A 14,225-nucleotide genomic window follows, 5' to 3' on the forward strand; every position below is an offset into this window, starting at 1 on the left:
ACCATATTAAATGAACTAAAAACAGTTTAACTGATCGATCATAAAACATAATTGTAAATGGGGAATCATCATCCAGTGGAGGTACAGTACATCAGGGATCTATTCTCAGCTCATTGCTATTTAATATTTGTGTCAGTTATCTGAAAGAAAACATAAAATCATTGCTGGTAAAATTTGCAGATGACACAAATTGGTGGAGCGGTAAATAATGATGAGGATAATTTAGTTATACAGATCAACCTGCATCGCTAAGTAAGGTGGGCTTATTTGAACAGCCAAATGCAAGGTCGTACATCAAAGAACAAAGAGTGAGGGGTCACACTTAACAGATGGGGGACTGTATCATGGAAAACAGTGACTCTGAGAAGTACGGAAGGGCCAGGGTAGATAATCAATTAAAAATTAGCTCCTATTGTGGTGCTGCTAAGAGGGTGAACACAGTCCTTGGATGTATAAATGGGAGACTATCTAGTAGGAATAGGGAGGTGGTATTACCTCTGTAAATAGCATTAGTGAGACCATTACTAGAATACTGTGTCCAGTTCTGGTGCCCCGACTTTAAAAAGAAGGCTGAAAAATTGGAAAGCGTTCATAAAAGAGCTACAGGAATGATATGAGATCTGAAAAATATGTCTTATGGTGAGAGACTAAAGACGTTTATTCTCAGAGAAGGTTAATAGATTACTTGATCATGGTCTGCCAGTACCTACATGATGAAGTGGATTTCTCTTTAATCTAGCCAAATGAGGCATAACACAATCCAGTGCTTACAAACTAAAACTAGACAATTTAGGATTAGAAATAGGGCATAATTTTTAATGAGGGTAATTAACCATTGGAACAATTTACTTAAGGATGAGAGAGATTCTCAAAGTACATGAGAGCAAGAGATAGTGCTCAGTGAAGCGGGTTCAGCTATGGAATGAGCTTCCAAAAGTTTTAGGCTAATCTAGAGCCTGATCACCTTAGCGCATGCCTTTCCTGTGATAACGTTTTCCCACTAGCCAGAATGAGATGCCTTAAGCAGTTTCTTAGAACCACAAAAGCGCAGAAGACTCCATGAAGTCCACTAGAGACACTGCTATGTAAATCAAATTAATTTGTGCAGAACTTAAATACTATAGTGGTGGGCACTATAGAAAACACTAAAAAAGAGATGGAGACAAGCCAGTGTGGGGGCAGCAGGTGGGCACTTGCTTGTAGTTGTTTAGAAGTGTTTATCAGAATATGTCAGTAGGCAGCAGCCAACCTCAAAGTAGGTCCATCAGAATTGAAATTGACTTCTTAGGGGCTGTTAGCACTTTCCTTTGATTTGTTTCTTGTTCTTTAAGAAAAAAAAATCTGAAAAATTCTTGTTTTTTTTTATTTAATGCAATATTTAAAGTTTTTAAGCCACAAAAAGTAAATTTCAGCTTCCACCAGCAGCATTAGCTCTGCTGCATTGTACCTCCCATGTCTTGCATGGGAGACGTTTGACAAGTTGTATATTAAACTATGCAATTGACTAGAAAACAGACTCTACTTATATTAGAACCCAGTCGCTTATGCAAATTTGTGGACACCATCTAAAATCTGTTGTTGCTTTATAATTGGATTTATTCCTCCAGACTGCCTTCCTTTTCTTCTCTTTCTCTAGTAAGCCTCTTTCTCGTCTTCTCTCCCTGTCTTTAGAGCTCTTTCTATGCTTGTACCTCTCTTCCCCTTCCCCACTAAGATGGAGTTCTCAACCCTAAGGGCTCCCCCTGTCTGCACTAGAGCTAAATGTGGCAATGCAGTGTCCTGTCTAAAGCACAGACATGGGGTTTAAGCCACTGACCAGCCCTGCCCCACCATGATTCACCTGCTCTTAGAGTTGGTAACTTGCCCGTTGGCTGTACCTGATGCTTCCCCCTACCCTGAACCTCATCAAATTCCCTCACTCATGAATGCCTCTGACTTCCCTCTGCAGATCAGTGGATACCTTAACCTGTTGGCTAATACCATTGATAACTTCACACATGGCCTGGCGGTGGCAGCCAGCTTCCTGGTTAGCAGAAAGGTAAGATTTGTGCCGCACCCCCCCTGCCAAACTGGAGATCTGGGAGAACCCTTCTCTCAGCTGTAGTGTGTGCCTGCCTGCCAAGTAAATGACTTGGGGATCACTTCCCCAAGGGGTAGCTGCCAAGATAGTGCTGTATTGGAGAAAACAGCAGGGAGCAGCCCTGCTCGGGACACAGCCTTTCTGGCTCTAATGCAGGGGTAGACAATCTATGGCACGCGTGCCAAAGGCGGCACGTGAGCTGATTTTCAGTGGCACTCACACTGCCTGCGTCCTGGCCACCAGTCCGGGCGGCTTTGCATTTTAATTCAATTTTAAATGAAGCTTCTTAAACATTTTAAAAACCTTATTTACTTTACATACAACAATAGTTTAGTTATATATTATAGACTTATTGAAAGAGACCTTCTAAAACCGTTAAAATGTATTACTGGCACGCGAAACCTTAAATTAGAGTGAATAAATGAAGACTTGGCCCACCATTTCTGAAAGGTTCCTGACCCCTGCTCTAATGTTTCAGATCTTGGAGACCCTTGGCCCCTGCATTAGGCATGCATGGACCAGATAGTTATCTCATATGTCTCTATACTGAGCGCTTAACACAAGGCAGCCAGAGTCCATTCACTTTAGGGGTGGGGGTCTGTACTCTCAGCACCACTGAGCTTTGAGACCATTTCCTAATAGACTTTTCCCATCTTCTGCAGGTTGGGCTCCTAACCACCCTGGCAATCCTACTGCACGAAATCCCACATGAGGTGAGAAGGGTCTGCAGCCTGTTGCCAGGGGAGCTGGGAAGTTAGGATCTGGTCTGAAGCAGGACAGCAGTGCTCTGTCTGCGGGAAGAGGGCTGGTGGGGGTTACCTCTGCTCCGCATCATTCTTTCCTTTCCTTGGAGGAGCTGCTCCCTGCTGAGTGCTGGTGTTCACCCACCATGTTTCTAGTCGAGCTATCTCCTTTGTTAATGCTGGTCTCTGTGTTCAGGAGAGTTAGGATCGATAACCACTGACTCTGCTTTCCCATAGGTAGGAGACTTTGCCATCCTGCTCCGGGCTGGGTTTGACCGCTGGAGTGCAGCCAAGATGCAGCTTTCCACAGCTCTGGGTGGAATTCTAGGAACTTGCTTTGCAATCTGTTCTCAGTCGCCTAAAGGAACAGGTAAGGCTCACTGGGGCTGCATTGAGGAATGTGTCCGATTGTGTGCCTACTTTCCTCTGTCTGTTCTCCTATATCCCTTCTCATTACTAATGGTGATTTTCACTGCATGTGCAGGGGAAACTGTAGCTTGGATTCTCCCATTCACCTCCGGGGGATTCCTGTACATTGCCTTGGTAAACGTTGTGCCTGACCTCCTAGAGGAGAAGAATCCCTGGTAAGTGGCTCCATTGTGGTTACTGGTATGCTGGTATAGCATTTCTTCTGTGGTGGTGGGAGAGAACATGGTGGTAAAGCCTCCTGGATGTCACCACACTGTTCCTGGGAGCAGGTGAGCACTTTCTCCCCAAATCCCATGAGAGGTGAGATGGTATCTATCAGAGTCTGCTGTGCTGTGCCAGGTACTCAGCTTCTGGCTGCTAGTTAATACAGGGCACGCTGACTGACAGGTTTATCACAGCCTATCTCTAATATGATGTGCTGGCTCCTGAGCATGTTAGATAGAACAGATTCAGTCTAGGCTGTGGTCTAGCCAAGCGCCTGACCTAACGCTGTCCTCGGGGTATCTACTCCTTCCCCATCCCTAATTCAGTGCTTTGCTGAATTGACATTGTGAGGGTATAAAACAAGCAATCAATGCCAATTTGATACTGAATACTGACTGAATTCATCTGTTGACATGAATGCATTCAGCTCCCAGCAAAGCCAATGTCACTTCCAATTATTTTTTAACCCTCTGATCTTTGAGAGTTTGCCACTGCAGGGACCATTCTCTTTCAGAGGAATAGCAAATTATTGTGACTTCAGATTTCTCAGTCACTTTCCATTATGATGGATTTTTAATTCTTCCCATTGCACTCTGCTCCCTAGATGTATTAATTTCCCAACATTTGTTTTCACGAAATATAGTCCTTTGTACTGCTGCCATTCAGTGACAAATCCCAACTCTCTGTTCATTACTGTCATCAATAGTACCAATCTTCCATAGAATGATCACTACATCCTTACCACTTCCAGTATCCAGCCTGGTCTCCTATTAGAGTGGTTTCTTAGACCTCTCTCTGCCACACACATGGAAGTGTTGTGAATATCTTTCCTACTCCTGGAGGTGGCTGCCTTGCCCATGCGCATGTCTTCACTCAGACAACAGCCTTGTTCTGAGTGACAAGTCTAGAGGGGCAGAGTGCATAAGAGATTGGACTCCTGAGCCCCTGTACTTGTGCAGATTGGGACTGGTTTTATTTAATCTATTTATAACTGACCTCGGAACGGATTGCAGGAGTGGACTGATAAAGTTTGCGGATGATACGAAGGTGGGAGGCGTTGCCAATTCGGAGGAGGATAGGGATATTCTGCAGGGAGACTTGAATGAGCTTGTGAATTGGAGTATCAGAAATAGGATGAAATTTAATAGTGAAAAGTGTAAGGTGATGCATTTAGGGATGACTAACAACAATTTTAGTTACAAGCTGGGGATGCATTGGTTAGAAGTAACGGAAGAGGAGAAGGACCTAGGGGTCCTTGTAGACCGCAGGATGACTATGAGTCGACAATGTGACATGGCGGTGAAAAAAGCCAATGCGGTCTTGGGATGCATTAGGCGAGGTATATCTAGTAGGGATAAAGAGGTGCTGCTTCCGTTGTATAAGGCGCTGGTGAGACCTCATTTGGAGTACTGTGTGCAGTTCTGGTCTCCCATGTTTAAAAAAGATGAACTCAAACTGGAACGGGTGCAGAGAAGGGCCACTAGGATGATCAGAGGAATGGAAAACCTGTCGTATGAAAGGAGACTAGAGGAGCTCGGGTTGTTTAGTCTGACAAAACGAAGGCTGAGGGGGGATATGATTGCTCTCTTTAAATATATCAGAGGGATAAATACAAGGGAGGGAGAGGAATTATTTCAGCTTAGTACTAATGTGGACACGAGAACGAATGGATATAAACTGGCCGTGGGGAAGTTCAGGCTTAAAATTAGACGAAGGTTTCTGACCGTCAGAGGGGTGAAATATTGGAACGGCCTTCCGAGGGAAACGGTGGGGGCGAGGGACCTGTCTGGTTTTAAGATTAAGTTAGATAAGTTTATGGAGGGAATGGTTTAATAGTAAAACATATTAGCAAAGGAATACCAAGCAATGGCAGGTAAACAGTATAATGGCTAACAGGGGTCAGGCTGGAGACTCTTGCCTACATGCTCGGGGTCTTACTGATCGCCATATTTGGGGTCAGGAAGGAATTTTCCTCCAGGGTAGATTGGCTGAGGCCCTGGAGGTTTTTCGCCTTCCTCCGCAGCATGGGGCAGGGATCGCTAGCAGGAGGGTTCTCTGCCAATTGAAGTCACTAAAACACAGGATTTGGGGACTTCAACAGCAGAGTCAAGGGTAGGGACAGTTTTGTGGCCTGCAGCATGCAGGGGGTCAGACCAGATGATCATAATGGTCCCTTCTGACCTTAAAGTCTGAGTCTATGACTCTGTCTTGTTTCTTCCCTAGGAACTCCGTGCAGCAGATCCTTCTCCTGTGCACAGGCATTACAGTCATGGTGCTGCTCTCACTCACTACAGAATGACCTCCGCTCAGACCTCCTCATGCTGCCTCCCAGAGCTGCATTGACTTTGAGCTGTTACAAAGCAATAAGGAACACTAATGTAACTTCCTGTGTGCGCGCTTGTGGGTCCAGCTGCTAGTGTGAGAGGCAGTTGAGAAAAAGAGGGAGTCATTGGGGATGCTGGACTCCATTCCCTGGCTCTTCTATCCCTGCTCTGTTAAAATCCCACAAACCAGGGCTTCCAATGTTGGTGTTTTATGGAGTGAAAGCTTTTAAGGAGAAGAAATGAACCAAGAACCTGTTCCAAGGAGAACAGACTGTCTCACCCTGGAGTAAGAACAAGTGTTGGAATTGCACATCTTAAGCTGCTCAGTGAATAGACAAGATCCCTGTATCTGGCAAAGAAGGATTTACCTGCTACTCCAGGCTTAGAAAGAAAACAATTTCCCCAAAGCAGCAGCAAACCACCAACATTCCCCAGTGTAGCCTACCTGGCAGGAGCAAAGGTACTATCAAAACCACATAGGTGCATAGAGGTGAGAAGGCCCCTTCCCACGCAGCCCTCATTTATCAGTAGAAAAATGGGATGGTGTCAGCCTGGACAGTCTGCCTCTCTTGAGTTCTTCTGCCTTAGCTTTGAAATCAGGCCTAATACTTGGGGTAGGTTGGGATAGGAGGTTATATAGCTTAGCCTGAAAGCTTCTGCCTTTAACCTTAACTCCTCTGTTTAGAGAACCTATCCCCTCCCCTGTTCAACACAGCCTAGGTGCATATTTGAGAAATGGTCAGCAAATGTTTCCTATCATCCCAGATCATCAGCTCATCTATATCTGGGGGAAACCTGCTCAGTCACTGCCCCCCTCCTAAGGCCTCTCATCAGCAGGCGTAGAGTGAGCAGGGCCTGGACTCTGGCCTCCACCAGAGGAGGAATGGGGGGGAGGAGGAATGGAGGAGAGAGAAAACACTGACTATACATAGAGAAAGGGCAGAGTAGAGAAGAAAAGTGTGTGTGTGTGTGTGTGTGTGTGAGAGAGAGAGAGAGATGGAGAGATGGATGGATGGATGGGGCAGTGTTTCGGTCCCTGAGAGTTCCGACACAGTTTAGGAAGGCAGCAAGCCGGTCCCTGGTATCAAAAAGGTTGAGAAACACTGGAAAGGGGAACCTGCCGGTGAGAAGGATGAAAAGTGAGTCTGAAATCAATGTGGCTGTAAAGCTTGGAGAAGGAATCTGAGTGTGATAGTGACTGTGCCCTTGAGTTGAAGTCATGTGGTGTCTGGGATCCCATTTGATGCCAGTTTAACCGACTAGTAAAACTAAATCTAAAAATTCCTGGTTTTGACTGATGGGGATTACCAACGCTGACAACCTCACCTCCTCTGGAATGTCAGAACTCCCTAAACATATGCACACTTGCTTAGGCTTTACCTATAGGAGAATGTTGCACTGATTTTAATTAAATCTGTTTAGAACCAATGTAGTTAAATTAATGCAACCTCCTTGTGTGAGGCACAAAATAAGAGTCCACAACAGGATGTTCTGAATCCTTCCTGTGCCATCAGACATCACATAGGATACAAATGAGCTCTGCCATTAACCAGGGGTTGCATCAATTTAAATCTGTATCTGAATTGCTTTTGTTAAATAAATACAGCTTTCTTGTGTAGCCAGGACCTTTTTGAAAAGGGCTGGCTCCTGATGCTGTTCAGGACATTTAGGGCTCCAGTGAGTGGCCAGGTTGGCTAAGGCAGTAACAAGCCAGAAGCACTGCCCAGAGCAGGTTGCCCTCATTTCCTTTAGAGCTTTGAAAATGTTGACAATTTCCCTATGGTAGCTTCCCTGCCACTTTCTGAAGAAAGCCTGAGAACTTCTGCTTGCAACATTCTCTGCAGATGGGCCAGTGACTAAAATCCCTACAGCTTTTCTTACACCTATCCCTACATTACCAGCTAGATCTGTTGGAGCCATGAGGGAGGCTGTTTCAGTGCAATGCTCTTTGACCCTGGAAAGTTGCCTTCCCATGACAGCTGCTGCCTATATCATCCAGCTGCTGTGAGCTCCAATGAAGCAGTCACCCTCTTCTTTTGAGGCATCAGAGATGACCCCTACCCCTTAAGTACTCAGAGAGGCCCCAAGATACTATTTCCACCACAGTGTGGCTAGTTTACCTGGGGGTTGGAGCTACAAAACCTCTGGTGTGGGAGCCTGGAGGAAGCAAATGTATGTACACCCAGCACTTCCCAAGAGTTTGTTAATTGAAAATCAGGTTGGCATTTTTTAAGTTAAGGGCCCAGAGCATTGCAGGGCTTAGTGCCTGGGCCTTGGTGCTATTGCATCAGTGCCGGGTTTGGCCAAGAATGTAAACCACAGCAGGGATTCTGCTCAGTGTTCAGGAATGTGCAGTGGGTGACACTGAAGCATTAATCACAGAGCTGTTTCTTTTGGCTGGCAGCCCAAGCCTGGACTGAGTCTGCAGTTCTTGGGAAGCTACACCCACAGGGGCAGCACAGGGCCTTAAAGAGCGATGGTTAGCTGCTCCACTGCATGCTGAAACAAGGGCCTGTGGGAGGGAGGCTGTTAGCCACTCCACTACATTTGTCACTTTTGGAAATGCAGAAAAAATCCTATTTTCTAGCTCTATTTTTTCAGCTACTCTTGTGCATTTTCCCATTCATCTGTATTGATCTGATCTGCATGGAGACAATAGAGATGAAATAAATGGTACTGAGTGTTGGTTGTTTTTCTTGGTAAAGAAACTCCTTCTCTCTTCCACTGCCAGTGGACCACAGAGCAATACCCCTGCAGTTAGCAAGCTATTCCTGGCTCCGCATAGGCCCTATTCCATGATCTATTCCTAAAACTTTTGCTACTGAAAGCACCTTATGTATTTTAAACAACCTGATCTGCCGGCTGTCATGGGAAACTCCTGGATTAGCATGGATGTGGTTTGACCATAGCTGGCTTGGTGTATGTTGTCTCTGCTCCCTCTCCAGGGCAGCAGCTATATGACAGCCCACAGCCCAGAAAATCATAGAAAGTTAAGAGAAGTGAGTTTCCATCTCTGGCCCAATTATCGCTTACCTTCCTTAAAAATTAAAGCCAAGCCAATTTTCCGCACATTCTGATGGGTGCCCTGCAGCAACCCATCAAACAGTGAATGCAAGAAGTTTAGCAAGAAGCTCATGGAGGAATTTCTTCTATTCCCCAAACAAAGACAGGTCAAAAGGGGCAAGATGTTGAGTCCTGGAAAGAGTCAACCCCCTCATCTAAGCGGTTATCGGGTGATGAGAGCACTGGATGGTATTAAATGCTTTCCATTAAAAATGTGAATCATTTATGCCAAAAAAAAGAAACAGGAGCTGGAAGAGGGTATGGGGAGGAAAGAGGAATTGATGTTGGATGTAGGTGGTAAGTCTGAGAGAGTGAGTCTTTAAGTTGACTGGTTTAGGAAACACTAATTTTCTGGTCTCTGGAGATTAGAGAGAGCTGCAGATTAAATCAAATGCAATATTTCCAATTCATTTTTAAGTCTTGATGTGATTATGGCTTCTGACCAGGCAGGTGCAAAAACATTGCAGAAGAATGTTAGTCCTGTAATTCCCTTTTACATCTTGTGACTCTAAGGTACTAACAAGAGTGTGGTCCCACATGGACAACACAAACAGCCATTAGAGAACCTTGTTAAAACATGATTTAAACAGGCTTCAGCGCAATTCCCCAAAACTGTGCTTTAGATAAGAAGCAGGCTGCCCAGTATGGTGGGGTTTATGGTGTGGATAGACCCTTAGATTTTGCATTCTGGCTGAGAGTATGCACCTATATTGTCCAGGTTTAGCACAGGCAAGACAATGTCTGATACACACTTCTGTTCCTGAGAGCTGATTTCTAGCCTGAAGATTCATAAAGACCACTTTTTTTATTCAGGCAACTCAAGGATTGCCCAGAAAAGGGTTAAACTTCTTTGTCAGGCCTAGCAAACTGCTGAGTTTCTCCTGGATGCAGGTTTGCAGAGACAAAGTCTGAACAACAGGCTTTGAACAGTGATAAAGCTGCAGGTGGAGGAATAACTCCCATGAAACAGCCAGGATCAGAAGAGATTTTGTGCCTCTGGAGAAGCTGTATTTAATAACTGGACTCCATTTTAGCCTACTTCTCATTGAATACAATCAAAGGGCTTTTTCTGCTATTTAGGTGGTAGGGGTGGGGAGGAAGAATCATAAATGAATGTCTACAACTGCAGCTGTCCATATTTTGTTGATTTAAAAAATCATGAGGCTTTGTTTCTTAACTTTCTGAGTATTCTCAGTGCAGCTTTTCACCATTGGGGTGCCTTGTGCAACCTTCTGGGAAGTTTTGACTGTTGGTGTAGGGAACACCCATCTTTTCTTTGAGGCTTGGACCATTCCAGGTAAGGCTATGCGTGGATGCTGCACACCCTCACTTCCTTGCAGCCTGCAAAGCAGCAAGTCAGATCTACCTCTACATCCACTTTAGTCAGTTGGCCATTACTTTTCCCCAGTTAGGGTTTTTCTCTTGATTGTTTTCTTAGCTCTGGCTCTGTAGTGTACTATAATATAGGTTTGGGGGAAATTTTCCCTGTACTCCCCTTCCCCACCCCCACCCCCACCACTATCTTATCTACTAAATATGGCAGAATCTGCAAAAAGGATGGGGTTCAAAGAATGACTCACTGGAGGCTCCAATGTTCTCATTTCCTAACAAAGCTAGGCTTGTGTAAAGTGAGCAACTCCATCCCAAGACTGGATTTGTACTGTGAATCTCCTTAAGAACTCAAGTTACTGGTAAGTAACACTTTCTGAGTGAATTTTCTCATATCTTCTCCCTCCTTAAAGACTATACAATTCAGTTGAAAGTAATGAGCTGAAATGTTAGTTTAAAAGCATGTGTTGCTTTCAGTTTTGAACAGTTCTGTTCTTATTACAGATACAATGGGCTTTTACAAAAGTGATCACAAATGAAGTGAGGTAGGGTAGGGGCACTACACAAAAATGAGGAAGATAGTTAAATGGAGAGTAAAATTAACAGTCACCAGCATGAAATGCCTGCCAGCTGCATGGAAACTATTTAAAAACACTATAATAGAGGTGCAAATTAAATGTTTACCCCCAAATGAAAAAATATAGTAAGAGGACCAAAACAATGCTGCAATGGCTAAACAGAGTATAGTAACTCCTCACTTAACGTCCTCCGGCTTAACGTTGTTTCAAAGTTACTTTGCTGCTCAATTAGGGAACATGCTCCTTTAAAGTTGTGCAATGCCCCCTTATAACGTCGTTTGGTTGACTGCTCTGTCCACTGCTTGTAAGATTCTGTGGAAGAGCAGCGACTTTACAAGGGAGCATTGCACAAGTTCCTCTTCTCTGCCTTCTCCCCCTCCCTCCCAGTGCTTCCCCCACTGCCAAACATTGCATAACTTTAGCGCTTAGGACTTTCTGGGAGGGAGGGGGAAGTGCTGCATCTCCGCTCTCCCCATCCCTCCCAGAAAGTCCTAAACATGAAGTGCTGGGTGGGAGGGAGGGAGAGGAGAGGGGAAGCACCAGCACAGCTGTTTGTCGGTGCTTAGGACTTTGGGGTGGGGGGGAGGAGCGGGGATGTGGCTGCTCCGGAGAGGAGATGGAGTTGGGGGTGGGAAGAGGTGGGCCTGGAGCATCCCCCGGCAAACTCGGTGCCTGTTCTTCAGGGAAGCTGCTGCTGCAAAGGTGCTTCCTAGCATCCTTGCCTGCAGCGGGCTGTGCCTGTGTGGGGTAAGCCAGGGGCACTTTCCAACCACAGTACAGTATATAATGCGTCTTGTCTGCCCCCAAAAAATTTCCTTGGAACCTAACCCCCCGCCTTTACATTAAATCTTATTGGAAAAGTGGATTCGTTTAACATTGTTTCACTTAAAGTTGCATTTTTCAGGAACATAACTACAAAGTTAAGTGAGGAGTTACTGTAAAAGAAGCAGTTAGAGGCAAAAAGGCATCCTTTAAAAATTGGAAGTCAGATCCTACTCAGGAGAATAGAAAGGAACATAAACTCTGGCAAGTCAAGAAAGAAGGCAGGCTAAAAAAGAATTTGTAGAGCAACTAGCAAAAGATTCATAAACTAACAGAAAAAAAAAATGTATATCAGATCCAGGAAGCCTGCCAAACAATCAGTGGGGCCACTGGATGATCGAGGTGCTAAAGAAAGACAAGGCCGTTATGGAGAAGCTAAATGAATTCTTTGCATCAGACTTCACTGCAGAGGATGCGAGGGAGATTCCCACACCTGAGCCATTCTATTTAAGTGACCAATCTGAAAAGTCAACAGAGGTGGTTTTGGAATAAATTGATAAACAATAAGTCACCAGGACCAGATAGTATTCACCCAAGACTTCTGAAGGAACTTGAACATGAAATAGCAGAACTACCAACTCTGGTATATAACCTATCCCTTAAATCAGCTTCTGAACCAGATGACTGGAGGATAACTAATGTGATGCCAATTTTTAAACAAGGCTTCAGAGATTATCCTGGCAATTACAGGACGATAACAAGGTCTCTGACCAAAGGATTTTAAGCACAATAAGCTGTCATGGGATAAGACGGAAGGCCCTCTTATGGATCCAGTAACTGATTAAAAGAGAGGAAAAGGGTAGGAATGAGGGGTCAGTTTTCAGGATGGAGAGGGGGTAAATAGTGATGATCCCCAGGGATTTGTATAACAAGTATTGTTCATCGTGTTCATAAATGATCTGGAAAAAGGGGTAAACAGTGAGGTGGCAGTTTGCAGATGATGCAAAATTATTCAAGATGGGTAAATCCAAAGCAAATTCTGAAGAGTTCCAAAGGGATCTCACAAAACTGGGTGACTGAGGAACAAAATGGCAGATTAAATTCAATGATGATAAATGCAAAGTAATGCACATTGGAAAACATCATCCCAACTCTACATACAAAATGATGGGACTAAATTAGCTGTTACCACTCAAGAAAGAGATCTTTGTGTTTATTGTGGATAGTTCTCTGAAAACTTCTGAATGTGCAGCAGCAGTCGAAAAAGTTAACAATGTTAGGAATCATTAGTAAAAGCATAGATAATAAGACAGTAAATATAATTGCACTATATAAATCCATGGTATGCCCACACCTGGAATACTGTGTGCAGTTCTAGACACCTGGAATACTGTGTGCAGTTCTAGTCACCCCATCTCAAAAAAGATACATTAGATATAGAAAAGGTACAGAGAAGGGCAACAAAAATGATCAAGTGTACGAAACAGCTTCTGTGTGAGAAGAGATTTAAGAATATTGGGACTTTTCAGCTTGGAAAAGAGACAACTAAGGGAGGATATGATAGAGGTCTATAAAATGATGAATGGTGTGGAGAAAGTGAATAAGGAAGTATTATTTACACCTTCACATAACCACAAGAACCAGGAGCCACCCAATGAAATAGGCAGCACATTTAAAACAACCAAAAAGAAGTACTTCACACAACTCCCAGTCTACCTGTAGAATTGGTTGTCAGGGGATGGTGTGAAGGCCAAAACTATAACCTGGATTAAAAAAAAAAATTAGATAAGTTCATGAAGGATAGGTCTATCAATGGCTATTACTCAAGTTAGTCAGGGACTAACTAACTCATGCACTGGGTGGCCCTAGGCCTTTGAGTGTCAGATGCTGGAGCTGGAGGACAGAGGATGGATTGCCCTGTTCATTCCCTTTGAAGCATCTGTTACTGGCCACTGTTGGAAGACAGGATACTGGGATAGATGGACCATTGGTCTGACCCTGTAGAGCCAGTTTTACACTATGTAGTATACAAGTTCCCCATACCCTTCTGGTAAGGCCCTTTGCTACAGACATGCAGTACCCCTGTTATTCTAGACCTAAGTCCTCAGACAGATTTACAGATAGCCCTGAAGGGTATCTTGTAGCACTCTTGTCTGTTCCGCTCATGGCTCTCTCCAGCTTCACTTGGCTATGATCACAGGATGGTACAGCAGAATGGACATTCACTAGAGACTAGGCTTTCGCTGGTACCCTAAGTGGGATTTCAAACATGGTTCTCAAAGAAAAGGGCTGTCCTTGTGCTCACCCTCATAACTATCTAGTAGCCAAAATCCTCTCGTGATGGAGTCCTAGAGCCCTTTGTAGGTCCATTTCTTGGGGTGGATCCTATCGCTGGGTTTAACATTGTCTTGCATTGAAAGAGTTACCTGGCTTGCATCGCCAGAGTATCTGGCCATGCCCAGCTGTGGCCACTTGATTTTGGGCCAGCTGGAGAAAAGCACAGCCTGCGATGCATGCAGCATTTCACACACACGCGTCCCTGCCAGAAGCAGCGGCAGATGGAAACGCGTTTTTTTTAAACTGCACGGGCAGCGTTTCAGGAGGCGCAGGCTCGCCTCTGGGAGCCAGGCTAAGACCGTGAGGAGCGCGGACACGGAAGATGATGCCCAGTGATTCCCGTGTTTAGGGGCCCCAGGCGGGAGGTACCCAAAGC

General features: G+C 44.7%; 1 protein-coding gene across 4 annotated transcripts in view; it reads left to right on the forward strand.

The window, feature by feature from the left end:
• SLC39A13 (solute carrier family 39 member 13) overlaps positions 1-8,463 on the forward strand; it is a 69,280-nt gene extending 60,817 nt beyond the window's left edge. For all 4 annotated transcript variants that reach the window (XM_065595296.1, XM_005302319.4, XM_024100974.3 and 1 more), the window contains exons 6-10: positions 1,949-2,038; positions 2,743-2,793; positions 3,061-3,193; positions 3,308-3,407; positions 5,680-8,463. In XM_065595296.1, coding sequence (XP_065451368.1) covers positions 1,949-2,038; positions 2,743-2,793; positions 3,061-3,193; positions 3,308-3,407; positions 5,680-5,755 — 450 coding nt within the window. In that variant the 3' untranslated portion in view covers positions 5,756-8,463. The remainder of the gene's footprint in view (positions 1-1,948; positions 2,039-2,742; positions 2,794-3,060; positions 3,194-3,307; positions 3,408-5,679) is intronic.
• The last annotated feature ends 5,762 nt before the right edge of the window (positions 8,464-14,225 follow it).

This window comes from Chrysemys picta, chromosome 4 (assembly GCF_011386835.1).
Source record: "Chrysemys picta bellii isolate R12L10 chromosome 4, ASM1138683v2, whole genome shotgun sequence".
In the NCBI taxonomy this organism is placed as follows: Eukaryota; Metazoa; Chordata; order Testudines; family Emydidae; genus Chrysemys; species Chrysemys picta.